The sequence below is a fragment of the Penicillium robsamsonii genome, assembly GCF_028829455.1.
Source record: "Penicillium robsamsonii strain IBT 29466 chromosome Unknown utg000001l_segment0_segment0, whole genome shotgun sequence".
NCBI classification, from domain to species: domain Eukaryota; kingdom Fungi; phylum Ascomycota; class Eurotiomycetes; order Eurotiales; family Aspergillaceae; genus Penicillium; species Penicillium robsamsonii.
In genome coordinates this window covers 7,872,320-7,897,469 of record NW_026643219.1, presented here as the reverse complement: position 1 = coordinate 7,897,469, position 25,150 = coordinate 7,872,320, and the positions used below count along the sequence as shown (strand labels likewise).

General features: G+C 50.6%; 12 protein-coding genes across 12 annotated transcripts; 7 read left to right on the top strand and 5 right to left on the bottom strand.

Annotated features, from left to right (window-relative positions):
- Window positions 1-328: 328 nt before the first annotated feature.
- Window positions 329-2,098, bottom strand: N7447_003063 (uncharacterized protein; the record flags this gene model as incomplete). Its single annotated transcript, XM_057227338.1, has 1 exon — window positions 329-2,098. One exon carries the CDS (start codon window positions 2,096-2,098, stop codon window positions 329-331), a length of 1,770 nt encoding a protein of 589 aa, XP_057091354.1.
- Window positions 2,099-3,537: 1,439 nt separating this feature from the next.
- On the top strand, window positions 3,538-5,866 carry N7447_003062 (Glycogen synthase; the record flags this gene model as incomplete). Its single annotated transcript, XM_057227337.1, has 4 exons — window positions 3,538-3,993; window positions 4,063-5,425; window positions 5,480-5,675; window positions 5,725-5,866. 4 exons carry the CDS (start codon window positions 3,538-3,540, stop codon window positions 5,864-5,866), a joined length of 2,157 nt encoding a protein of 718 aa, XP_057091353.1.
- A 783-nt stretch (window positions 5,867-6,649) lies between these two features.
- Window positions 6,650-7,868, top strand: N7447_003061 (NMT1/THI5 family protein; the record flags this gene model as incomplete). Its single annotated transcript, XM_057227336.1, has 4 exons — window positions 6,650-6,692; window positions 6,769-6,940; window positions 6,994-7,143; window positions 7,197-7,868. The coding sequence occupies exons 1-4, from the start codon at window positions 6,658-6,660 to the stop codon at window positions 7,866-7,868; spliced, it is 1,029 nt and encodes a 342-aa protein (XP_057091352.1). The 5' UTR covers window positions 6,650-6,657.
- A 345-nt stretch (window positions 7,869-8,213) lies between these two features.
- On the bottom strand, window positions 8,214-9,540 carry N7447_003060 (uncharacterized protein; the record flags this gene model as incomplete). Its single annotated transcript, XM_057227335.1, has 2 exons — window positions 8,214-9,416; window positions 9,505-9,540. The coding sequence occupies 2 exons, from the start codon at window positions 9,538-9,540 to the stop codon at window positions 8,214-8,216; spliced, it is 1,239 nt and encodes a 412-aa protein (XP_057091351.1).
- A 341-nt stretch (window positions 9,541-9,881) lies between these two features.
- On the top strand, window positions 9,882-10,817 carry N7447_003059 (COG2 family protein; the record flags this gene model as incomplete). The annotated part of the gene is made up of 2 exons (XM_057227334.1): window positions 9,882-9,896; window positions 9,945-10,817. 2 exons carry the CDS (start codon window positions 9,882-9,884, stop codon window positions 10,815-10,817), a joined length of 888 nt encoding a protein of 295 aa, XP_057091350.1.
- Window positions 10,818-10,998: 181 nt separating this feature from the next.
- Window positions 10,999-12,011, bottom strand: N7447_003058 (mitochondrial 54S ribosomal protein uL1m; the record flags this gene model as incomplete). The annotated part of the gene is made up of 3 exons (XM_057227333.1): window positions 10,999-11,079; window positions 11,134-11,698; window positions 11,773-12,011. The coding sequence occupies 3 exons, from the start codon at window positions 12,009-12,011 to the stop codon at window positions 10,999-11,001; spliced, it is 885 nt and encodes a 294-aa protein (XP_057091349.1).
- A 158-nt stretch (window positions 12,012-12,169) lies between these two features.
- N7447_003057 (glutamate--tRNA ligase GUS1) lies at window positions 12,170-14,386 on the top strand (the record flags this gene model as incomplete). Its single annotated transcript, XM_057227332.1, has 2 exons — window positions 12,170-12,430; window positions 12,506-14,386. 2 exons carry the CDS (start codon window positions 12,170-12,172, stop codon window positions 14,384-14,386), a joined length of 2,142 nt encoding a protein of 713 aa, XP_057091348.1.
- Window positions 14,387-14,756: 370 nt separating this feature from the next.
- On the top strand, window positions 14,757-15,004 carry N7447_003056 (uncharacterized protein; the record flags this gene model as incomplete). The annotated part of the gene is made up of 2 exons (XM_057227331.1): window positions 14,757-14,819; window positions 14,864-15,004. 2 exons carry the CDS (start codon window positions 14,757-14,759, stop codon window positions 15,002-15,004), a joined length of 204 nt encoding a protein of 67 aa, XP_057091347.1.
- Window positions 15,005-15,896: 892 nt separating this feature from the next.
- On the top strand, window positions 15,897-19,092 carry N7447_003055 (putative plasma membrane H(+)ATPase; the record flags this gene model as incomplete). Its single annotated transcript, XM_057227330.1, has 4 exons — window positions 15,897-16,302; window positions 16,352-16,575; window positions 16,634-17,335; window positions 17,386-19,092. 4 exons carry the CDS (start codon window positions 15,897-15,899, stop codon window positions 19,090-19,092), a joined length of 3,039 nt encoding a protein of 1,012 aa, XP_057091346.1.
- Window positions 19,093-19,776: 684 nt separating this feature from the next.
- Window positions 19,777-21,432, bottom strand: N7447_003054 (glycoside hydrolase family 18 protein; the record flags this gene model as incomplete). The annotated part of the gene is made up of 5 exons (XM_057227329.1): window positions 19,777-20,899; window positions 20,957-21,084; window positions 21,141-21,154; window positions 21,206-21,268; window positions 21,324-21,432. 5 exons carry the CDS (start codon window positions 21,430-21,432, stop codon window positions 19,777-19,779), a joined length of 1,437 nt encoding a protein of 478 aa, XP_057091345.1.
- Window positions 21,433-22,542: 1,110 nt separating this feature from the next.
- N7447_003053 (Major facilitator superfamily domain general substrate transporter) lies at window positions 22,543-23,082 on the bottom strand (the record flags this gene model as incomplete). The annotated part of the gene is made up of 1 exon (XM_057227328.1): window positions 22,543-23,082. One exon carries the CDS (start codon window positions 23,080-23,082, stop codon window positions 22,543-22,545), a length of 540 nt encoding a protein of 179 aa, XP_057091344.1.
- A 745-nt stretch (window positions 23,083-23,827) lies between these two features.
- Window positions 23,828-24,997, top strand: N7447_003052 (aromatic prenyltransferase; the record flags this gene model as incomplete). The annotated part of the gene is made up of 2 exons (XM_057227327.1): window positions 23,828-24,834; window positions 24,898-24,997. The coding sequence occupies 2 exons, from the start codon at window positions 23,828-23,830 to the stop codon at window positions 24,995-24,997; spliced, it is 1,107 nt and encodes a 368-aa protein (XP_057091343.1).
- Between the last annotated feature and the right edge of the window lie 153 nt (window positions 24,998-25,150).

Below are 25,150 nucleotides of genomic sequence, written 5' to 3'. Positions count from 1 at the left end.
GTCCACAAGGATCTATTGCGCGTTGAAAATGAGGTTTTATATAGTTAGATGACGTTCGATTGCTTTGCCATCCACTGTTTGGCGACCCAAGGAGAAGTGGGTGCGGGTATGCAACATCCAGGAAACATGATTGATATAAAAGACCATTTATTTTTATGATTTCTGATATGCTTCTGCTGGCAAATTCCAACCGTAGCTCCAATCCAAGTCCGACAAAATATTGAGTCCCATGAGAAATAAGTGAAGACCAACGTAAGGGTAACAAAAGAAAACGGGGATTCCGTATCGACTTTCAGTGAGTGTGATCATGTGAGCACCGACTCATCCCTTAACGGTATCGGCGGTTTTGGGCAGCTGATCCAGCACTTAGACACATTTCCCAACCAGATGGATCAACATTCTCATCGATGAGATCAGTTTCGACACGCAAGGGAAGATCCTCGTCAGAGGGAGCATAGAACCCCATATGGCCTACAGGACCAGCCCAAGAGGAGTTAGGTGCAATATCTGAGAAGGTGATTGAGACTCGATTTAAGGCTCGAGAGCCATGCAACGACCGAGGACTAACTAGCTCTGCGGGGGAGATTACCCCAGATCGACGGGCCCTGCAGTGCCCGCACCGTGGGCCTGGCCTGAGCGAAGACGGCAAACTGTCACTGTGAGTTTGGAGGCCGGTTTGTTCTCGCGGACTATGTTGGTATGGGAGGCGGTTTACAAGGTGAGGGCTGTTGTCACCGCGGTGGTGATAGGGATGACTGCGGAGAGCGCGGTGTCGTCCTGCTAGACAGCTGCCGCATATTGAGGTTGGTCGGTCAGGGTGCTGGGGGACATCAGATGATGCCGCCGCAGGGGAAGAATGAGTGGTTGATGAGATGCCGGATGGCCGAGAGCTGGGCTTTGCTGCAGATGAAGGAGTGGATGAGGTACTGGGTAGGTGGGAGGTGGGTGTTGCAGGAGGCAGGGGAGGTAATGGACCGTGTTGGATTTTACGGCTGAGACTGTATGGTCGATAGTGTACTGGTGTAGTCACTTCATGGGTTGTATCTTCGGGAATGGACAGTAGGGCATCATTCTGGCTGTTGTGTAGGATGGCACTGCACGCTTTTCGAATTTTTAGTGGTCGCGGTATGACATTCGATGGGATATGCCAGTTGTTCAGGATGGAATTTCGTTTGTTGTGTGTATGGCGGATAAGGACCTCTGCGGTCGACGCCCGGGCTTTGGCCCTCCTGATGGATGAGCGTGACATGCCTGATGAGGGTGTATGTGGAATAACTGGATCATCACTTTGTGGGGAATCTGCACATAAACAGATACCGTTCTCGAAAAGAACTGGTGGGTTGCAGTTGCAAAGAGCTGAGGTGATGAGGCAGCATAATCGTGGATCGGGATGTCGTGCGAAATACAAATCCGGGAGTTGAGGAGGCAGGTCTTCAATCACTGGGAGAGTAGCCATGCCAAAACTAACGTCGGCGAAAGAAGAACGAAACTGCTCATATTGCATTTCACCACTTAACTCGGCAGGTATGGCTGGGCTCATTTCCCTAACTGCAGAAAGCTCGTACACATTCTTATGAATCTCAAATACAGAAACTGGATCTGACTCTGACTTCTCACCGTCACAACTCAAAACAGACAAGTCCGGGTTCACAAGTCTCAGCGCAGAATGATCATCCCCTTGCCAGCTTCCACGGGGATCGGGATACTTGGGTTTGGTAGCCTCAGGGAGCGCAATTCTGTCAATCAGAGGGCCGTTGACCACATCCACATCAAGGTTAGAAGACTGCTGTCGTGGGCTCTCTGCCGGTGTGGTCATAAGCCACTCATCTAGCATCGTATTATCCTTGTTGCTGAAAACCGACCTCCTTGGACTTGAGACCTGGCTATCACTGCGGTGCCGAAAAAAATGACTCGGATATCGATCATTGAGGGCATCAAAAACGATGCGATTGACCTCTGAGTCTGGGACAATTCGATAACGCTTCCGCTCAATCTTGTTGATCAACTTGATCCTCACGTTGCCGAGAGGAGTGAATACCCAACTTCTCAGCCAACGCTTGACCTTTAGCCGCCTGCGTGCTTTCTTCCGTTCAGACATGCTTAATGCGACTGGAGATCGAAGCTCAGAACTCGCAGTAATCACAAGAGAGGAGTTCTTCGGGGCGGGATGCTGCAGAGGCTGTCTTTCTTTTGGTCTCATCTCGCTCAGCCTTTTATATATTTCTGATGTGGTATACTGGTATCTCCGAGCTCGACATGAATGAGTCTTTCAGTTGATCCATATCGAAGTGACACAACATTTCGTGTATTAGGGAAGACTCAATCTCAGTTACAATGAGGATGGGAACAAACACTGGTTTGAGACTTTTGAGGTTCTTTGTTGATGTTGGCAACGATGAGCTCTTTGTTTCCATGTCTCTTGATGACTCAACTGTGGTAGTCCTAGCTATCCATGTCGCTAGCAGATTGGGTTAAAAGAAATGTGGTCTCATTATGCTGGTGATCACGGAATCTACATCTTGGATATGGGTGTATAGTACTGGCTGGAGCCGATGCTGTCCCGGTGGAAGCATCCTTGAGGCAGGTCAGACGTTTCAGGATCTCGGAGATCTTCCATTCCCAGGAAGAGAACTCTACCTTGATAGAGACAAGAAACACAGTGTACAAAAAAGTAGTTTGCATCTGCTATGTTGTACGGTATAGGCATATTTTAACACTAATGAGAAAGTTGGACTGCCAAGGCCATCATTCTCTCCAACATAGCCCGCGCATTCTTCCCACCAATAAATTGTGTTAGTAAAAGCCATCTGAAGCCATCTGAAGCCATTCATGCCTATATTAGTGGTCATTTATGTAGATCAAGCTCTGGCGGGGCCGATTTGGCCAGTGGAGTGGCAGATGACATCATGAGCTTTCCAGCTTTCCCCAGATCCGACAAACTGCAATTGGATGAACCCTGAGGGTTGTAGACTGGGATTGATGGCAAACATAGATCAGCTGGTCAATAAACGGAGAGAAACGCCATTAACAGCAAGGGAGAAAATATATCGGGAAGAGGGAGAGAACAAGGGTGATCCTGTACTATGACTGCTGGTCCCACTGTTACGACAGTGACATAGGGAGTACCAGGTACATCGTACCATTCATTCAAGACAATTGCCAATTTAAAAAAAAAGGAAATCTCTTCAAATATTTCAAAGTACTTTTCTCAACAGTTCTCGGGTGGAATTTCCCTAGCAGAGACTTTTTAGCCTAAGCGCACGGTAGCTCTTGGGTCACACCCGTAAACCAGCCCGGAGAAAAACTCTTGACACACCGGGACAAGGAACGGGAAGTCTTGTATCCTCTTTTGATCTCTTCTATCCTCAATTTGATCGACATCTCCCAATTCCCCCCAACTCCCCCCAGCCACCCCAGACAGCTCGCAAGTCAAGGTCCACTTCTCCCCGCACAGACGTCCGACAGCTCTTCCAAGGTTGCGCTCAACCCCTCTCTCCTCGCTTTTCATTTCTCTTTCGCTTTTTCTGCTGAGGCATAATGGAGGGAAACGGCGAACCCATCAAGCGTGATGTGCGCAACCACATGCTCTTCGAGGTGGCCACTGAAGTGGCTAACCGAGTAGGTGGTATCTACTCGGTCCTCAAGTCCAAAGCTCCTGTGACCACTGCGGAATATGGTGAACGGTACACTCTGATCGGCCCACTCAACAGGGCTTCGGCGGCGGTGGAGGTTGAGGAGCTCACGCCGACCAACCCGGCCATGCGGGAGACGATCCAGTCTATGAAGGAGCGCGGCATCGACATAGTCTACGGTCGCTGGCTCATTGAAGGTGCCCCTCGGGTACTGCTCATTGACACGAGCACTGGATATAAGTGGCTAGACGAGTGGAAGGGCGATCTTTGGACTACTTCGGCCATCCCGTCCCCCGCCGGTGATAACGAGACCAATGAGGCCATCGTTTTTGGATACTTGGTTGCTTGGTTCTTGGGAGAGGTATGTTCCAATTGTTCTCCACGTTGGATATGGCAAAAGCGGATGATTGACCCACATGTCCCGCTGTAGTACATTGCGCACGATCGTCGCCGTGCGGTTATCGCCCATTTCCATGAATGGTTGGCTGGTGTGGCTCTGCCACTGACCAAGAAGCGCCACATGGATCTCACAACTGTCTTCACTACCCACGCGACGTTATTGGGTCGTTACCTTTGTGCTGGCTCGGTTGACTTCTATAATAACCTCCAGTACTTTGACGTGGATGCGGAGGCCGGCAAGCGAGGAATCTACCACCGTTACTGTATTGAGCGGGCGGCTACTCATGCTTGTGATGTCTTTACGACAGTATCGCATATCACTGCGTTTGAGAGTGAGCACCTGCTGAAGCGCAAGCCTGATGGTGTGCTGCCTAACGGTCTGAATGTCAAGAAGTTCTCTGCCATGCACGAGTTCCAGAACTTGCACTCTCAAGCCAAGGAGAAGATCAACGATTTCGTCCGTGGCCATTTCTACGGCCATAACGACTTTGATTTGGATAACACTCTATATCTCTTCACCGCGGGTCGCTACGAATACCGCAATAAGGGTGTCGATATGTTCATTGAGTCGCTAGCCCGTCTCAATCATCGCCTGAAGAGCGCTGGGTCAACCATGACCGTGGTCGCGTTCATTATTATGCCAGCACAGACCTCCTCATTGACAGTGGAAGCACTCAAGGGACAGGCGGTCGTCAAGTCTCTACGCGACACCATCGAGAACATCGAAAAGGGGATCGGCAAGCGCATGTATGAGCGCTGTCTTTCCTGGAAGGAAGGCGACAACATGCCCGATGACAAGGATCTCATCACCAGTCAAGATCGGGTGATGCTCCGTCGTCGCCTGTTCGGCATGAAGCGCCATGGTCTTCCCCCGATTGTCACCCACAACATGCACAATGACAGCGAGGATCCCATCCTGAACCAGCTGCGTCGTGTCCAGCTGTTCAATCACTCCTCCGACCGGGTGAAGGTTGTCTTCCACCCCGAATTCCTCAACTCCGCCAACCCCGTATTACCGCTTGACTACGATGACTTTGTTCGCGGAACCCATCTGGGTGTCTTCCCCTCCTACTATGAGCCGTGGGGATATACCCCGGCCGAATGTACCGTGATGGGTGTGCCTAGCATCACCACCAACCTGTCTGGATTCGGTTGCTATATGGAGGAGTTGATTGAGAATTCCTCCGATTACGGAATTTACATCGTGGACCGTCGCGCCAAGGGCGTTGACGACTCGGTCAACCAACTGACCGAGTATATGTTCAACTTTACGGAGAAGAGTCGTCGTCAGCGCATTAACCAGCGTAACCGTACGGAGCGTCTGAGCGATCTGCTCGATTGGAAAAGAATGGGCTTGGAATATGTCAAGGCTCGCCAGCTGGCATTGAGAAGAGGTATGTTGCAATTCCTATCCGTTTTGTAAGTGATTGGTCTAATTTTTTGTCCAGCTTACCCATCCTCCTTCGAGGGCCAAGAGGATTACTTCGATATCATTGGAGGAACCGAACAGAAGCTCTCCCGCCCGCTTTCCGTTCCTGGATCCCCTCGGGATCGGTCCGGAATGATGACCCCCGGTGACTTTGCCTCTCTGCAAGAAGGCCATGAGGGATTGAGCACCGAGGATTATATTGCCTGGAAGCTACCGTAAGTGGTTCATCTTATCTTTATCATCAAATCCTAATCAATTCCACAGTGAAGAGGAAGAGCCCGAAGAGCACTTCCCCCTCACCCTGCGAACACGCAAGATGAACGAACGTGCTGCATCCCCTCTGGACAGTATAAACGTCAGCCGCCGAACCAGTGAGGACTCCGGAACTGCAGCTCGGACGGAATAAAGGGTTTTTGGAATTTTCTTTGCATCTTCACAGGCCCCGAGTGACGTCATGTGTTTAATCACTTTATCTTTTAGTGCATTTGAAGCCTACGTTTGTTTTAGATATGAAATCGAGATTTATTTCAATATGTAACATGTAACTCTTGCGGAGCTGTAGCGGAGGGATGACCTCCGAGTAATCCACTCGCCTGACATCGGAGCTACATCGGATCATATAGAGTTCATACGGTGAACCAAGATGATTCACGCATGAAGTGCAGTCCGGCCTGGACTATTTCTACCCCTCCTGCCCCTCCCCCTCCATCTTCCTTTCCACCCATCTCCAATACTCTCAACTCGTCTACCATCGGTACGACTCTCCCATGGAGCCGCGCACGTCCAGTGCCCCGCGGGGTCGGACTATGTCCTCGCTATGAAGGGATCAAGGTATTTGTTCGTATAACAGTCGTTGCCCACGCATGACAGGTGTTCGGTCCAGTCGGTTGATGGGAAGAACTCTATACACCCGTCCCATCCAGGACCCTATGGGTTTCTTCTTCTCACAACTGGCTGGCTGATCTGAGATTATACTGTCAAAACTTGATCTAGACAATACTAGCGAAAGGACATGCGTGACTTTGATTGTTCCCCCGTTTGTGTTTTGTGTCTGGCTCTGCTCGTGCTGTGCTGTTGACTGTTCAATTGAATACATAGATTGAATGGAATCTGTACTAGACAGAGCAGAGCTGGATACTTTCTCTCTTGGCATGCTGACCCAATGAAGTACTCAAATAGCTGAATCTTTCTGCCATCATGTCTACCGACAAGATTACTTTCCTGACAAACTGGTATGCTGACATTATCCCAGAATCAGTTCTGAGCTCAGTGCTCTTGTAGTTACATTTTGGCTAAGTTGTTCTAAAGGCACGCCACCCCGTACCACGCCCCCCTCTACCTCGCCCAGGCCAGAGGCTACTTCAAGGATGAAGGTCTCAAGGTGGCTCTGCTCGAGCCTAATGACCCCTCCGATGTGACCGAGATCATCGGAAGCGGCAAGGTCGATATGGGCTTCAAGGCCATGATCCACACCCTGGCGGTATGTATACTCCAACATAACAGACATGTCAATCGTACTAATACCACATCCAGGCCAAGGCCCGCAACTTCCCCGTGACCTCGATCGGCTCCCTCCTCGACGAGCCCTTCACCGGCGTCGTCTACTTGAAGTCCAGCGGAATCACCGAAGACTTCCGCTCCCTGAAGGGCAAGCGCATCGGCTACGTCGGCGAATTCGGCAAGGTAAGAATATCCCCCTCCCCCAATCCAGTCCCAACACTCCTAACCAATCCCAGATCCAAATCGACGAACTCACCAAGTACTACGGCATGACCGCGGACGACTACACTGCCGTCCGCTGCGGAATGAACATAACCAAAGCCATAATCCAAGGCACCATCGACGCCGGCATCGGCCTCGAGAACGTGCAAATGGTCGAACTGGAAGAATGGCTCGCAGGCCAAAACCGACCTCGCACAGACGTCCAAATGTTGCGCATCGACCAGCTCGCCGAGCTAGGCTGCTGCTGCTTCTGTTCGATCCTGTACATCGCGAACGACGCCTTCATCGCCGCGAACCCTGAGAAGGTCGCTGCGTTCATGCGCGCCGTGAAACGCGCCACGGACGATGTCCTCTCGGACCCGGCGTCCGCATATGCGGAGTACATTGACGTCAAGCCAATCATGGGCACCGATGTTAATCGTAAGATCTTTGAGCGGTCGTTTGCATACTTCTCGCGGGATTTGAAGAATGTTCAGCGTGATTGGACTAAGGTTACGAACTATGGAAAGAGATTGGGGATTTTGGATGAGGGTTTTGTTGCGAATTATACTAATGAGTTCCTTACTTGGGGACTTGATGCGGATTCCACTGATCCTACTGGTGATCAGAAGCGTATGGCTGCGCTTCAGCAGGAGGTTGCTGCTGATGGTGGTTACAAGCGTCTTGAGGTTAAGGCCTCGGCTTAGGTTGGGGGTTTACTGCACTCCACTACCTCTTGGTGAAGATTTTTTTGTCCTGGGCTTCACTCTTTAGCCTTGGCTGCTTGAGATAAATTGAAAAAAACCTGCCGTTTTGGTGTATCACCTGTGCTGTAATGAGGTAGTGAAAATTCGCAGAGTAGAATGCCTGGAAGTATACCTGAAGTCTACAAACGACATTTTCATTATGACTTGTGGCAAAGAAAATCAAATTAAGAGAAACAATAATGCGTGAACATCGTGGATATTGTATAAATGGTTTGTCTCCCAAGGTCATTAACATCAAAGTCATTACGCCTCATGTCTCATAATAAGGCACCGTGCTGCACTTCCTCAAGGGACAATCGAGGGCGCACCCTCATTCCCTGCACGATCAAGCATGGCTCGTAGCCGACTCTCCGCGGACTCCAAAGAAGGACTAGATTCAGGCCCGGCGATACTCGCAGTCCACTTCAGCCAGCCAAGGAGGGATTGGATGATTTCCGGGCCCGAATTCCCTACGGCAGGCGAACCCTCACCGTCCAGATTAGATTGCGAAAGAAGATTGGATTCAGCGGAGGATCCATCATTTGCAGTCGCCTCTAGATGAACCTCCGACACCACAGCGGGCGTGGCCATATGAGATGGTCGCTGTTCGCGATTGCCAGCAGCATTTTTTGCAAGGAGATCACGTCCGCTATGTTTGGGTCTTGATGCGAATTCGCGCGTGAAAGGGGTTGAGGATATGGTCTTCGGGCTAATAGGCGAAACAGCTTCCGCCTCAGTGGCCATGTTTGGAGATAGTGGAGGAAGCCCTCTCTGAGTCGTTTGGGCTGATGTTCCATTCTGTTCCAGCATAGACGCAGTCTGCCGCAGATTTTCTAAATACCGATGAAACGAGAACGGGTGCATATCACCAGCTGGATCAACCGGACTAGCCTCCTCATTAGGTCCGAGTGCACCCGACGGAGCACAAATCTCACCCAACGGCGCAATATGACTTCCATACTCATTGGAAAGACTCAGCTTGCTCCTTCCACAGATCTCAGCAATGGAGTCCAGAGTACCACGGATATCAGGCTCGATGGCTTGCAGTATGTTCTCGATACTGAAGTCCTTATCGGACGGAAATATGATATCTGGCTCGGACGGACGAGGAGTTCGGCTCCTCGAGCTGGAGAATGAGAGAAATCGACGTGCGGACATAGCAAGCGGTCGTGTAGTTCTGTCCTGGACATCGCCCGAATACGCCCTGACAAGCACGGGGCGCGTAGCGAGTGTCGACGAGCGCCGCGCAGGGGGGTTATCAACTCGGACAGGGCGTGACTGAGGTCTCGGGGAACCGTTCAGCTGGCGCAGGGCCGTGGCACCGTATGCGGTTGCTTGATCTTCGGAGACGTATCGCTGGTTTGTTTGGTGTGAGGGGCCGGCAGCGGCGACTGGAGACGCGTGGGATGGGGACAGTAGTCGTGGCCATTCTTGTCGAGGCAGGGAAGACGACGGCCGTGTACCGGACAATATATCTGACTCCATCTCCGTACTTGCGGTAGCGTACAGCTACGTCCTTGTTATGCAGGAGACAGCGCAGAGACTAACCCCGCTCTAGGAGGGCACAGGACTCTGAGGGAACTAGGGTTCAGCTCACGAGGGGGGCATCCACGTCGTGCATATTCTCCGGCATGCGGTGGATGTTTTGTCTGGGTGTATGTAAACAATCCGATGGGTAGTGGGGAGATGGGGATGTGTTGCGCTGATGCGCGGGCACTGAAGCTGTTAATAATGCCAACGGGTGGTCTAGATACCTTGCACTATTAGAATTACGAGTAGATGCCTTAGCAGAATATGCCTTGGAGATCTTGTCCAAAGCTCAAAGAAGCACAAACTGGAAACACTCTGCCACGAGCAACGATTCGTGAACAACTGACAAAAAGCCATTTCATGAATCTCCCAAGCTTGGCGTTCTTAGCACCGAGGCATCACCACGTTTCCCCAGTGTTTACTCATCCACTAACCACACACACCATGAATCGGTTCCAAGTATGCATCCATGTCCCTCGTATTGATACCTCATCTAACGTCCCACAGTTCAGCGACTCCGACGGGTCTTCCTCCGACTTCGACGAAGACCCATCCGGCCTCCCCTTCCCGGAACCGCTATCCCGCACCTCATTCCTCGCCCCTGACTTCGACCCTGCCACTTTCCTATCATCATTGACGAACCGACACCAGAGTCTTGAGGACCTGCGACAGGAATTGCGGGGACTAGAGCAATTGTTGAACAAGGAGCTATTGGATCTCGTCAATGAGAACTACCAGGACTTTCTCTCGTTAGGCAGTGCGCTTCGCGGCGGCGAGGAGAAAGTCGAAGGTGTGAAAGTTGGCGTTCTGTCTTTCCAGCGCGATGTCAAAGCTATCCGGGACAAGGTCGAGGCGCGACGTCAGGAAGTGGAAGAGCTGTTGAACGAGAAGCGGCGACTACGAACGAATGCCGACATTGGTAAAGATCTGTTGGACTATGCGGATCGGGTGGAGGAATTGGAACACCGTTTGATGATACAGGACAAGTCATCGCAAGAAAACGCCACAGCGGACGAATCTGATTCAGAGTCAGATCTATACAGCGGTGAGGACGACGACAGTGATGACGATGAGCTAGCGGATGGCACACCTGCAATTTCATTGCAGAGGATGGAACGTCACACCCAGAAGTTTGTCTACTTGACCTCAATAGCTGCCCGGGTGGGCGAAAAGCATCCTTTCCTGCTTGCACAACAACCACGAGTCGCGAAGATCAAGTCCACAGTACTCCTGGATCTCAAAACTGCCTTGGAGCAGGCCACTGCGGCTAGTGGTAAACAGGGCAAACGCGACGCTAGGACAATGGCTATTCTCCGCCTCTACGATCTTATGGGTGAGGATGTTAGTGCCGTCGCCGCGCTGAAGAACCTCAAGCTGTAAAAAAACGTGCTTCGTCCTGAAAATTGGCCATGTGCAATGGTTTGCATACATAGCGTCGGCGTTTGGTCTTATAAAGTTCTAATTCAACAATGATACCATGATACACCATTTCCTTTCCTAATAAAACAATAAATTTGTACACGCCAAAGGATATAAGAAAATTGAGTATGTTACAAGCCGGTCAAGGCAGATGTTGGGGGGATGAATCGGAGCGGAACTCGCCGTTGAGGGAGAATCCGGGTCCATTGGTCGAGCTCAATACCTATAATGTTGTTAGAGGCTAGTGTCCACAAAAGGGATCAAATCGGGTACTCACCACCTCGTACACTTCCTTGTTGACACGGTCGGTCAGGGCGGAAGCGTCCTTCTTAATCTGGTCAAGGGTCACGCGCATGTTATCGCGCAATTGCTCCGGAGAGAAGCCCAATTGCCCGACAGGCAGACGGATAACGGCATCACGCTCACGGTAAACAGTACCGCCGCGGAGATCTTCCACTCGCGCAGCCACGTCTTCCACAACGGTACCAGTCTTCGCACTGGGCATCAAACCGCGAGGACCGAGGATGCGACCCAGTGCGGCCTTGTTCAGCGCCGGCAAACTGTCCGGGTGGGCGAGACAGCGATCGAACTCAATGGTGCCTGCCTTGACAGCATCGAACACTTCTTGTTCACCGACAAGAACGGCACCTGCGGCAAGCGCTTCCTTGGCTGCTTTCGAACCAGGAGGACAGATGACACAGATGCGGGATTCGGTCTGGACGGCGTGCGGGAATCGGAGCATGTTACGGATAACGGGACCATCGCGCTTTGTTCGCAGTCGAATGTGCAGTTCGTATTTTTGAACGGAGGGGTCGCGGCCGACTTCGATGGCCCGGATGTATCTGCAGAAAGTAAGGTGTCAGTTGTTGGTCCAGCCATTGACTGACGTCTCAGTTGTCAGATGCTCAGTACATACCGCATAGCATCACATAGAGCATACTGCGGCATATCCTTCAAGTTGATTTGCCGGAACTCCTGGGGTCCTTTGCGGCTCTTGGTAGGTTGGTCTTTCCCCTTCTTTGGTTTGTTCTTGAGACCTCGGACCTGATTGAAAGTCGAGAGAACGGGGGCAATTGAGGCCTCCCGCAGCGGATTCCGGCATGCTGAGAGGATACCGCGTGCCGCTGTGGGCAATACCGAGCCGTAGGACGACATAATGGCAGGCGTTGATTTGAGCTGATCGGCTGGATGAAGCCGTGGAGCAATTGTTTTCTGCCGGAAAGCTGCCGGGTTCGGAGAAACGTGATTCCGGACGGGGACTAGAGATAATGACTCTGCCCCGCCAGAATTCACTTTGCTTCCCACAGTACGCAATGTCTACATACGAATTGAAAGTGGCCACTCGCGGTAACCACGCGGCGCTTCTGCCCGTGGTGCTCATCGCCACCTCTGTCAACGAGGCCCGCCCTACTCCCGTGATCACCATCACCCTCGAGGACACTGCTCTGCTGCAGGATGGCGACAAGGCTATTGTCCAGCTCATCAGTGGCTCCAACTCTGTCTTTGGCCCTGCCAATGCTATCCAGGAGCTTACCACCCACTTCCCTTTCCTGGCTGGCAAGGATTCTAAGGTGGTGAGTTTATATCACTACTACCCCGCGATCAAATCCTTTTTTGAAACCGACATGTCCCTAACACGATCACAATAGGAAACCGAGTGGATCTCTCAGTTGGACTCCCTGACCACCCTTGACTTCAAGGCCCTCGACCCCGTGCTCCAGCGTATTGACGCTCACCTCCTTATGCGCTCGTTCATTGTCGGATACTCTCTGTCCACCCCCGACATTGCCATTTGGGGTGCTCTCCGAGGCAACCGTGTCGCCGTTGCTGCCCTGAAGAAGGGATCCCTTGTGAACCTTACCCGCTGGTACCGCTTCTTGGAGGAGCTGTGCCCCTGGACTACCGCCGCTGTGGAGTCCATGAACGCAGTTGCTAAGGAGAAGAAGGTGGCCAAGTCCAAGGAGGGTGCGAGTTACGATATTGCGCTCAAGAACACCGAGAACGGTGTCGTCACCCGATTCCCCCCCGAGCCTTCTGGATACCTCCACATTGGTCACGCCAAGGCCGCTCTTCTCAACGATTACTTTGCGCATGAGAAGTACAACGGCACTATGCTTCTTCGATTTGACGATACCAACCCTTCGAACGAGAAGCAGGAGTTTGAGGATGCTATCGTGGAGGACCTTGCGCTCATGGGCATCAAGCCTAACAAGATGACCTACACCAGTGACTACTTCGACGAATTGTACGATTACTGCGTCAAGATCATCAAGCAGGGCGACGCCTACGCGGATGATACTGACAAGGAAACCATGGCTGCCCAGAGATGGGATGGATTGCCCAGCCAGCGTCGCGATCTTTCTCCCGAGGAGAGCTTGTCGCACCTGGAGGAGATGAAGAACGGCACTCCCGAGGGTCTTCGTTGGTGCATCCGTGCCAAGATCTCCTTCGACTGCCCCAACAAGGCTATGCGTGATCCCGTCATCTACCGCTGCAACCCAGCAACCCACCACCGCACCGGCGATAAATGGAAGATCTACCCGACCTACGACTTTGCTTGCCCTATCGTTGATTCGATGGAGGGTGTCACCCACGCTCTGCGTACTATCGAGTACCGCGATCGTAACCCCCAGTACCAGTGGATGCTTGATACTATGAAGCTGCGCAACGTGCAGGTGTGGGATTTCGCCCGCATGAACTTCGTTCGCACTCTCCTCTCCAAGCGCAAGCTGACCAAGCTGGTCGAGACTGGTCTCGTCTGGGGCTGGGATGATCCCCGCTTCCCCACCATCCGTGGTATCCGTCGCCGCGGTATGACCATTCCTGCTCTCCGTGAATTCATCCTAAAGCAGGGCCCCTCTAAGGCTGTGACCAACTTCGACTGGGGTCTTATCTGGGCTACCAACAAGAAGTACATTGACCCTATTGCCCCTCGCCACACCACCATCTTCAACAAGAATGTTGTCAAGACCACTGTCACCGGTGGCCCTGCCACTCCTTACTCCGAGGAGAAGCCTAGACACATCAAGAACGCCGCCGTCGGCATGAAGAAGGTTGTCTACAGCAGCTCTATCATCCTCGAGCAGGAGGATGTCAAGCTCTTCAAGCCTGACGAGGAGATCACCCTTATGAACTGGGGTAACGCCATCGTCCGCAAGATCAACACCAATGCTGAGACCGGTATCATTACCGATCTTGAGCTCGAGCTGCACATGGCCGGTGATGTCAAGAAGACCGAGAAGAAGGTCACTTGGCTCGCTACCGAGGGACAGGATCTCGTACCCGTCGAGTTGGTCGACTTCGATCACCTGCTGACCAAGGATTCTCTTGGTGAGGATGACAAGCTGGAGGACTTCCTTAACATGCACACCGAGTTCCGCGAGGAGGGTCTGGCCGACTGCAATGTCGCTGATCTCAAGGAGAGTGATATCATCCAGTTCGACCGCAAGGGTTACTACCGCGTCGATCGTGCTTACTCTCCTGGTAAGCCCGCGGTCTTCTTCAACATTCCTTCCGGCAAGACCAAATAAATCTTGTGTCAACTATGATGTGAAGTATGTTTTATGAGTGTAGTGAGATATGAAAAGAAGAATGAATGGTTATATATATGCTTTCACTTCGCGTTCAGTAAAATGACTAGCCTTGAAGTCTGCATAGTCCCATGGGAGTTGAGAATAGCCTCTTTTCTTCATCCCAACTTCTATCCAGATCACACACAATCCTCTATGCATTTACAGAGGGCTGCCTTGGACACAACGCAGCATCTACAATGGCGGATAGGTGATTCCAGGGGCCACTCTTGTATTAGGCGTTCGCGCGGGATTTGACTACAGGTATAGGCATTGGACGATACCATGGTCGCTCTGGGAGGGCTGTTCTGGGCATATCTAGCAGGCTGTAATGGCGCGTGTAGGGCTGAATAGGGTCACGTGTAACCGAAACCGACTGCAACGATCTCCCTGGGTAAGTTGTCCATTACCATACTTCTTATACTTTCCATTTCCCAGACTGTCTGGTTCAATTTCCAGCCATTCGGTTTCTCCCGACAAATCTTGAAACCGGCGCCAAATGGATGTGAATTCCGTCGGCCGGCTGTCAGCGGAATTGGGGTGCATGACGTCGAAGACTACCTACCCACATTCAATTGACATCCGGACAGCCGCTCGCCCTCTACGGCAGCAGCGGGCCTAACTCATTCGTTCATCTATGCTTGAGTGGTTCCCAGTGTTTCTTCGGGGTCATGGCTTTCGGTATTATGCCGAACAGCGTTCGGATATTACACCCATGATTGCCCCGGGATAGCTGGATGCACTGATGATCTTCTCCGCATGATACATTTTATATTTCAGATACTTTCTGTATAGCAAAGATCTTACCGCCAAAGACACATAGCCTGAATCCTTTCCCAGTCGCGTTTGTTCTGGCCCCTGCCAAGGACACATCTTCTACGATCCATGGGTGAATGCCCTATTGGCTAGAAGTCAATTCGGGTACCTGCTTGCACCACTAGCTTCATTCGAGCTTAGCGTGGACTAAAATATTTTGGCCTTCGTCTGGATTGGTCGAACCAACCTTCTATGCATCAAAGCCCAGCGGGAGTTCTTCGGCTCGTCCGCGGGTCGTCCCTTTTGAGACCTGGGTCCCCGGCTTTATCCTCCAAATACCGGGCACAGGGACCACAACAATAGGCATTCATGCCTGGGCATGAAATGGCTCTCCCGAGGGCTTCCTGGCTCGACGTCAGCATGATTTACTTTGAAACGGATGTTTTTGTTAATCTACCAGTTTCTTTCTTTTCTGCTCCAGATAGAACCACTAGACCTTCGATTCTTGTCATCCTGCAGGTGTTCAGGCGCGAATAGAACATTGAAAAAAAAACACATTTTCTTTGGTATCATTGCTCCTTCGTTTCTATATCCTTTTGCTTCGTGTGTTCATTCTTTATCATCAATAATCAATAATCTTGTCTGCTTTGACAGGTATGTGCCTTTTTGGTCGATCGGTGTCGGAAGAACCTTTATCTGACCTAGACAGCCAAGCATGGCTGGTGAAGTCAAAGGCGAGCGCTCCGAAGCTCGCCGCCGCAGCTCACGTATCTCTCGGGCATCTCTTAGCGGGGACTGGAACAGTTTGGACGAGTACGGCAAGCTGGTCAAGTATGTGTCGACATTCCGTGATCCCAATGCAATAGATGAAGACCGGGGGGAATTGACCGAGAAACGAGTCTGGTACGCCCCGTGGATCAAGCGAAAGGTCCGCGTCAAAAGAGTTGAAGGGGAAACCGGCAAATTCCCCGATGAGTGGACCATGACAGATATCCGAGAAGGACTTTCTAGCGATGAAGTTCCAATTCGTCGTCGTCGGGCTGGGTGGAATGAGCTAACATCCGAGAAGGAGAATCCTATTGCTAAGATTCTTTCCTACTTCCGGGGTCCAATTCTCTACGGTGAGTTCTTATCAATCTTTCCTTGACTGTGAATCTGATTTTAGTGTAGTCATGGAGTTGGCTGTTTTACTTGCTGCTGGTCTAGAGGACTGGGTTGACTTCGGTGTCATTATTGGTATCTTGTGTCTGAACGCGGCAGTGGGCTGGTATCAGGAGAAGCAGGCTGCCGATGTGGTTGCGAGTCTCAAGGGTGACATTGCCCTACGCGCACAGGTTATTCGTGACAGCACCCAACAGGAATGTCTTGCTCGGGAGCTGGTTCCAGGCGATGTTGTAGGTCTATCTTAGACGGGCCTCAGTACTGGTACACGACTACTAATCAGTCATTTAGGTCATCATTGGTGAAGGTCAGGTCGTGCCTGCAGACTCCAGAGTTATCTGTGACGTCAAAGATGAACATGGCTGGGAAGAGTTTAACCAGCTTCAAGAGCAGGGTATGCTCGGTGGAGGGTCCTCTTCTGATGAAGAGGATGACCCGACCAAGCAGGACGATAAGGAAAAGGGCGAAGACGAAGGCAAGGCCAAGGAGGCCGACGAACATCAGGCGAAAAAGGCTCGCAGACGTGGTTATCCTATTTTGGCTTGTGATCACTCTGCCATCACGGGCGAATCGCTAGCCGTGGATCGTTATATGGGAGATATGATCTTCTATACGACTGGCTGCAAGCGTGGCAAGGCCTATGCAGTGGTTCAAACCGGTGCAAGGACTTCTTTCGTTGGTCGCACTGCAACTATGGTGCAATCTGCCAAAGGCGCTGGCCACTTCGAACTTGTCATGGACAATATCGGAACATCCCTCTTGATTCTGGTTATGGCCTGGATTCTCGCTGCGTGGATTGGTGGATTCTTCCGTCATATTCCTATCGCGTCGCCGCATCAGCAGACTTTGCTCCACTACACTCTGTCTTTGTTGATCATTGGTGTACCTGTCGGTCTACCTGTTGTCACCACTACCACCATGGCTGTCGGTGCTGCCTATCTGGCGAAAAAGAAAGCCATTGTGCAAAAGCTAACCGCAATTGAATCTCTAGCCGTAAGTCTGCATCAACCTAGACTTGCTGTCAAATACTAATAGTGCAATAGGGTGTTGACATTCTATGTTCCGATAAGACTGGTACTCTGACGGCGAATAAACTTAGTATTCGTGATCCTTATGTAGCCGAAGGCGTCGACGTTGACTGGATGTTCGCTGTTGCTGCCCTTGCATCATCCCACAATATTGAATCGCTCGATCCGATTGACAAGGTCACAATATTGACGCTTCGGCAATATCCAAGAGCTCGAGAGATCTTGCGACGGGGTTGGTCAACCGAAAAATTCACGCCCTTTGACCCGGTTTCGAAACGCATTGTCACGATTGCCACCTGTGACGGCATTCGGTATACCTGCACCAAAGGCGCTCCGAAAGCCGTGCTCCAATTGACAAGCTGCTCCAAGGAGACTGCTGACCTATACAAGGCCAAAGCGCAAGAATTTGCGCATCGAGGCTTCCGTTCTCTTGGTGTTGCTGTTCAAAAGGAAGGTGAAGACTGGGCTTTGCTTGGAATGCTGCCTATGTTTGATCCACCCCGAGAAGACACCGCTCAAACCATCAGCGAAGCGCAGAATCTCGGTATCAGTGTCAAGATGCTCACTGGCGATGCTATTGCCATCGCGAAAGAAACCTGCAAGATGTTGGCTTTGGGTACCAAGGTGTATAACTCAGATAAGCTGATTCACGGCGGCTTGAGTGGCGCTATGGCTAGTGATCTTGTTGAAAAAGCTGACGGCTTTGCGGAGGTGTTCCCAGAACACAAATACCAAGTCGTACAAATGCTACAAGAACGCGGCCACTTGACCGCTATGACCGGTGATGGTGTAAATGACGCACCGTCTCTAAAGAAAGCTGATTGTGGCATTGCCGTTGAAGGCGCCTCGGAAGCGGCTCAGTCTGCATCAGACATCGTTTTCCTCGAGCCTGGCCTCTCAACCATTATCGACTCTATTAAGGTGGCGCGTCAAATCTTCCACCGCATGAAGTCATATATCCAGTACCGCATTGCGCTATGTTTACACCTTGAGATCTACCTCGTGACTTCGATGATCATCCTCAATGAAAGCATCCGTGTCGAGCTTATTGTCTTCCTGGCATTGTTCGCCGATCTTGCGACCGTTGCAGTGGCGTATGACCATGCATCCTTCGAGTTGCGACCTGTCGAATGGCAACTTCCTAAAATCTGGTTCATTTCCACCCTTCTTGGTGTGCTACTAGCCCTGGGTACGTGGGTTATCCGAGGTAGCATGTTCCTGAAATCTGGAGGGATTATCCAAAATTGGGGATCTATTCAAGAGGTTCTCTTCTTGGAAGTTGCGCTCACGGAGAATTGGCTCATTTTTGTCACTCGCGGCATTGACACATGGCCATCTATTCACTTGGTGACTGCGATCCTCGGGGTGGATGTGTTGGCGACTATCTTTTGTCTGTTTGGTTGGTTTACCAACCAAGACATGAAGACCAAGCCCGCAGATAAATTCGTCGAGACTACGAATGGCTGGACCGATATTGTCACTGTTGTGCGAATCTGGGGTTATTCACTTGGTGTGTCGATTGTGATCGCTCTAGTATATTTCATCTTAAACAAGATTGAGTGGCTTGATAATCTGGGTCGTGTCCAGCGCGACAAGGGAGAGCTCAAAATTGAGAATATGCTTGCTCACCTGTCTCGTCTTACAGTTGAGTATGAGGAAGGGGGCGCACCAAAGGGCCGATTCTGCTTGGCTACAAGCAAGGAGGAGGAGGAAGCCGAGTAACGTGGTGAGATATGAAGTGGAAGAAGGCGTGATGTGAGGAGTCAAGTATCACTGGATGTCGAAAGTTGTCTTTTCGTTCCCTTCCTGGCCTAATTACGGATTATCGATGGTGATGAACGTTATCATCATGGCTTGTTCTCGGTGGGCAGCGTACGAGAGCACAAGGGTGTTTCTGCTAATTTCTAATGTGTTGAATCTGCTTGCAAGTATCCTAGTGGCGCTCAAATACCTCTAGTTTCTGTCTTTTGAAATACATCATTTACTATGGATGGAACCAATGTGATACCGTATGTGTAGATATATAGAACGATCTAATTACAAGCCTCAGTAAAACGGCGTAGCCATTGTATGATGAAGGAAATTACAGAAGGACCCTGTTCAGAGACGACATAAACGAATGTAGATGATGTGGATATTCCAAGATTGAAAAGACAAAGTTAAATACTGGGTATCACATAGAGGGAGAGACAGGAAATCGGCTGAATTGAAAGAAATGGAAGCATGCCGGGTCTGAAATGGGGGCCAGGTTCATCGTAAAGGCTCTTTATATGTACCCAACAGCCCAATCATGTGCGTCAATAGTAACCAAAATACAGAAAGTCCCAATGGGAATGATACTGGTCTTTGACGGTGTCGGCTTTGGCCAACAAACTCACATGCTCAGGTACGGTTGCGCTCACCATATCAGAGATTGGCCAGAGCATGAACGATGCCGCCAGCAGCCTCGTTTGCCTTACGGATACCACCAAGCAACTCAAGAATGTCGTTGCCAATGATTGTGCCGAGAGCATTATCATCCAAATCATCGTTCGATTTATCGTCTGGATTATCGTGTTTGATGTCTTCACTCGAGTCGTCTTCATCTTGGGCGCTACCAGTCGAGGTAGGAGCCGCAGTTGTGGAGGCCGTCGGCTTTGGTGTTGCAGTCGCAGTATTGTGTTCTTCGGTAGTTTCTTCATCCGCCTTGTGCGAAACAGAAGCAGATGAGGAGGAGGAAGATGAGGGTGAGGAGTCTGGTGCATTGGAAGATGGCGAACTCGTTGTCTTCGTTGGGTCAGTGGACGTAGAAGTAGATGTCGAGGTTGACACCGGATCGGGCGACGACGAACCGGAATCATTCGCAGGGCCCAGGCTTTTCCGCACGTCTTTGATAAACCCATCGTTGGCGTATGCCTGCGTGGCATCCCACATCATCACACCCCCAAAACTCTCAAACTTCTTTGTGTATTCAATCACCTTGGCCAACTGGGATGCTGGGACATACCCCGTGCTAGCTGCTGTCGTAAATGCTGGCACGCCGATGATGACCTTCACATCTTTGTTATTGGACACCGTCTTAGCCCAGTTGTCCCACTCTTCGAAATTGTATTTGCTGCTTGAGCTGTCGGTGTTGAAATTGTTGACGCCGCAAAAGTTGTTGTAGAACTGTACCCAGATAGCATCGATATATACAGGGCCGTTGAGGATAGCTTTATCTGCTTGATCAGGGTAGGGACATTGCGGTGCTGCGGTCAAATAAAACTTCTGGTTGCTCTTATCTGCCTTCATCAGTGATCTCATCTCGTTGGCAAAGACGGCCATGTTTTGGACATTTGCCTCAAAGTCGAAATCGAACCCATCCAAGACAGCGTCGCCGAAGGGACGGAGGGCGCTGGAACCCTCTTGCTTGGGGCCAAAGGTCTCCCACATTAGTTGTGCCCCCTTCTTGGCCTCTTCTTCGGATTTGAAGCCGCCCTCGCTGTAAGTGGCTCCACCGATGGAAAGAAGAATCGTCTTGCCCTTCTTTTGGCACGTCTTGATGTCCTTGCTAGATGTTGTTAGTCATCTAGCTAGTTGCTAGCGTACGCGACTTCTCAATGCTTACCCAATTGCAGGACAATCTTTTAATTGGGTGCCCCCGAAGACATCGCAGTCCTTGCTGGTAACAGCAAAATCAATCTCTGGAGCGCCTCCTGGGCCATTGACCATCATATTGAAGGCCATTGGTATCACCTGTTTGATTTTGTTAACCCATCAATCTAAAGGCTTTCCCGTGGTCTGGTTCCTACATCAATGTCCTTGTCTAGTGTTCTTTTTTAGTTCCAACGACATTGAAGATAGATAGTTCACTCACCATCGCAATAGTGTGCCAAGGGCTGCTGTGCCTGGTCTTCCTTTCCATTGAATGAATTTTGGCCTTTAGAGTATCTCATGTAAGTATTTATTAGCCCAAACAATACGCGACGGCATACCCCAGTAAACAACAATGTTGCTGCTCGAGTTCAAGTCCAGTTTTGCTTCTGCTCCTCCTATCGAAGCCAGCAAAATAGACCAAGGAAGGAGACCCTGATAGGGACGCATGGCGACAAACGCAGTACAGTGTCTGCTCGGGGTATATCTCTAGGTATAAAGAAATAAATTAATATATGGAACTAGGCGAGGTATAGAGACGAAAACGACAACACTCATCATGAATGAGCATTGCGCATCATTAAATAGCATACAGTGGACTTTTTCCCTTGTTATTTTCACAAAACAATGGCTGCGTTCCCCGTTTAAGTGTCTCACCCGGCGCCCCCAGCGCATGTTATGATCCACATGTCCACGGCAGCGATCTCAAATGAGTTTTGTAGTCATTCCTTTGTCCTGAATAGATATATTGTGTAGCTAATCTTGCCAAATGGTTATTTTGATTGGATTGTGGTGTCCTTCCAGCACCCTAGTCTGCATTCCCATGTTGTTGTCAGGGGGCTGGGGACAGGCCGGAGAATGCACCGAGGGATGAGCATGCGTGCTAAACGATCGAATTCCCGGACACATTAGCATTTAAGTATCCTGCTATACCGAGTGTAGCCTATATCCAGCTGTGAAGGTCAGGAGCCACATCCCTTGTCATCTGGGTGGTGGGGGCACACCTCCAGTTAGCCGAACTATACTTACCCGGTTTAAGGCAAGCCGTTCACAACGATATAGCTTATTTGGCCTATTTCCATGGAGAATTTCAGTTCTTCAAAAAGTCTCGTGGTTAAGAACCTGGTACTCCCAATTATATAAACAATCCAATACCCCAACTGATTGACCGGGGCATAAACACCCAGGGTTTAACCTATCCAATATGATTTAACCCTCTAATTGTCACAAGTCCGACACTATTCCCCTTAGGTAGAATGCAAGCCAACGATGTATCACATCTTCAGTGCGGTTGGGGGTTACCAAATTGGGTTAGCGTCAAATGCTGAGGGCATTCTGAATTTATTTCGACCGAAGACTCAATGCGTGGAAGTGTAGCAAAACTTTTCCCCGGGGCAATACAGAGATGGCCGGGTCAATGGTCATCCCGTCGGTTCCAGCTACATAAGTCATAGCATAAACGCGAGAGAGGCCCCCGCGAGGTCCAAAGCTGCTTGGGGCCGTTTTCTCATAATCTCCAACAGAATCTAGGAGTGTGTCAGTCAAGAGTCTTACTCCAGGTCAGAAATAGGCAAATTTAAACTCCCCAGTCACTTTCACCGGCCCGACACCAGGTACAAAAGGTCGCAAAACACCCAGGCAAATAGATGAAATGTACCGCACAGGGCCCCGATGGTGCAAACGTGCCCAGAGGAGATGATCATCCCCAGCCACTCCAACCAGGACATGAAATATTGCATGGATGGCACGACTGATAGTGATAGTCAATCGGACCACGATGCGGTCACGCAGCCATCCAGCCAGTGTACCGGGGAACAGAGCCGGAACAGAGAGGAAGAACATTTTTCCAATCTGTCTTGGTTTCCATCCAAACCCCTCCCCCGTGTGTAGAGGAAGTGTGGCATGGAAACCAGTGAGAATGGCTGTAGTCAAGACCGTGACAACCAAAGCCGTCAGCAAGCGACTGCCACTAAGCAGGAAGATCCAGAAACCGAATGTAGTAGACGCATCATGGGGCTCAATTTGCTCAGGAAGAAGGGACGTTGTCTCATCCGGATTGTCAGAGGAAGTAGGGCTCGAATGTTGTGGATTTTCTATCATCAACAAACGTGTGATGATATCAACAACCAAAATTCCACCGGACATAGACCACGTCTACGAAGACGTATAGGTAGACTTCCGCAAAGCCCACAAATGGGCCCGAACCTCAGGCCCAAAGCCCAACCCGCAGTGGGCTGTGGGCTCAGCCTTCGAAGCCCAACCCAACCCACAGCCCATATCCATCCTGACCGTAGCCTTTTGCTTGTGCAATCTACAGTGTGGAAATCATACCATTCCGCTTGGATGGGGTTATTGGATAGGTGCAGCGAAGCAGTCAAGCTGCGAGCTGACGGTATGTACGGTATGTACACTTGACTGGTATCTCACGTCGGACCTTCTCTCCAATTGGGTGGAAGAACGTCTCCACCAATAAAGCGAGGTATTGCCCCCCCAAGTCTAGATGTCTTTTGCATCAACTCAGCTTAAGCGAATGGAAACGACGTTCCAAGCCCTAAGTATGCAAGGAGAAGAGCACCTTTAGCGCATTTTGTCATACCTTCCGGCTGGAGCAGCTCTATACTGCCTTATTCCTTTCCCCCAACATACTTCTATCGTGAGTATTGCTTTAATCACGACTCTTTGGAAATACCTATATTTACTTTTCAAGATATAGGTCTTCCTCGACAGATTAAGAATGGGTTCTATGAATACAGGTACCCCCTATATGAATATAGGGCAATATCTGGCTTTTCAAAACCGTGACCACTTCAGCTGGTGGCACCAGAAAGGCCCAGTCCTTTCTCAAATGCTTCAAGAATGTCACTACGAGGTCCACGAGCAATATCAATATTTGACACTCTTCTATGCTCATCTGATTCCGGCATTAGGAGCCTATACTGAGCCATCGGTCGGCCAGAAAGGGAACACCCTTCTATCTGGTGCAGGGAGACTTGAATTGAGCCGCACTTTTACGGTTGATGATTCTTCCTTGCGCATTGCATTCGAGCCCACCAGCTTCCTGGCGTCCGAAAAAGGGTCAGATCCACTCAATCGGGTCCCACTTCCTCGTCTCTTGAGCGTCCTGAGCCAGCTCAGTGGGGTGTCTCTGGGAACTGATCGGTACCGTACCCTTGCAGATCAGCTCACTACTTCCGATGATGACGAAGAAAAGTTGCTGAACGAACCGACGCTCGCGGAGCAGCTTCACGGCCTGCCCTCTCGCACTCAAAATATCCTGGCCCTTGACCTGGTGAACGGATTGGTCAAACCAGAACTGTACTTCCATCCCCAGATGAAGGCACTGGCCTCCGGTGCGCTAGTGGAAGATCTCCTGTTTGATGCACTTCGTTCCGGCGACTCCGCCGGGAATCTTGGGAAAGCCATTGACCTGGCCAAGGAATTTGTGCAAGCGGCTCCGACAACGACGCGTCCGCAATTTATCTCTTATCAGATTGAGAGATCCCACGGTGGTGCAGCGAAGCTCTTCCTCACGGAAAGTGTGATTAATTGGGATCAGATTTCCGGTCTCTGGAGATATGCTCAGCCAGAAACCATCCAAGCAGAACAGAATCGGGCCTTGCGTGTCCTTTGGGAGAGTCTTAATGTCGTCGAGGGTGACCGTGGGCCCAACCAATTCCCTATCATGATGGTTTTGGGTTTGTTCGCTGAAGAGCCGTTTGTGAGGCCTCAGGTAGCCTTCCCCGTGGTTGGCATGACTGAAGATGCCATTGCTAGAAGCATTGGGTGTTTCTTTGACGATATGGGATGGAAGGAAAGCTCCCACTCCTACGTTGATGGTTTACGCTCATACTTGTAAGTCTCTCTGAGTTGTTCCCTATCACAAGGCAAGGGGTGGAAAGGCTGATATGAAAATAGCCCAAATGAGGATCTAGATCAGCCATTGGGCAAGCAGGCGTGGGTTGCACTCTCCCTGTTTGACAGTGGGAACCCAGCTCTCACCATCTTTTACTATTGATGTGTAAGTTGGACGCTGCCGGCGCATTTGAAAGCCTTCACATGTTATGATTGTTTGGAAATACTCGGCGAAGGTGGCTGGTTTAACATGAATTTCGGATAATTTGTCAGTATATACTGGCAATGGGTCTTAGACTGGGTCGATAAATGCTTT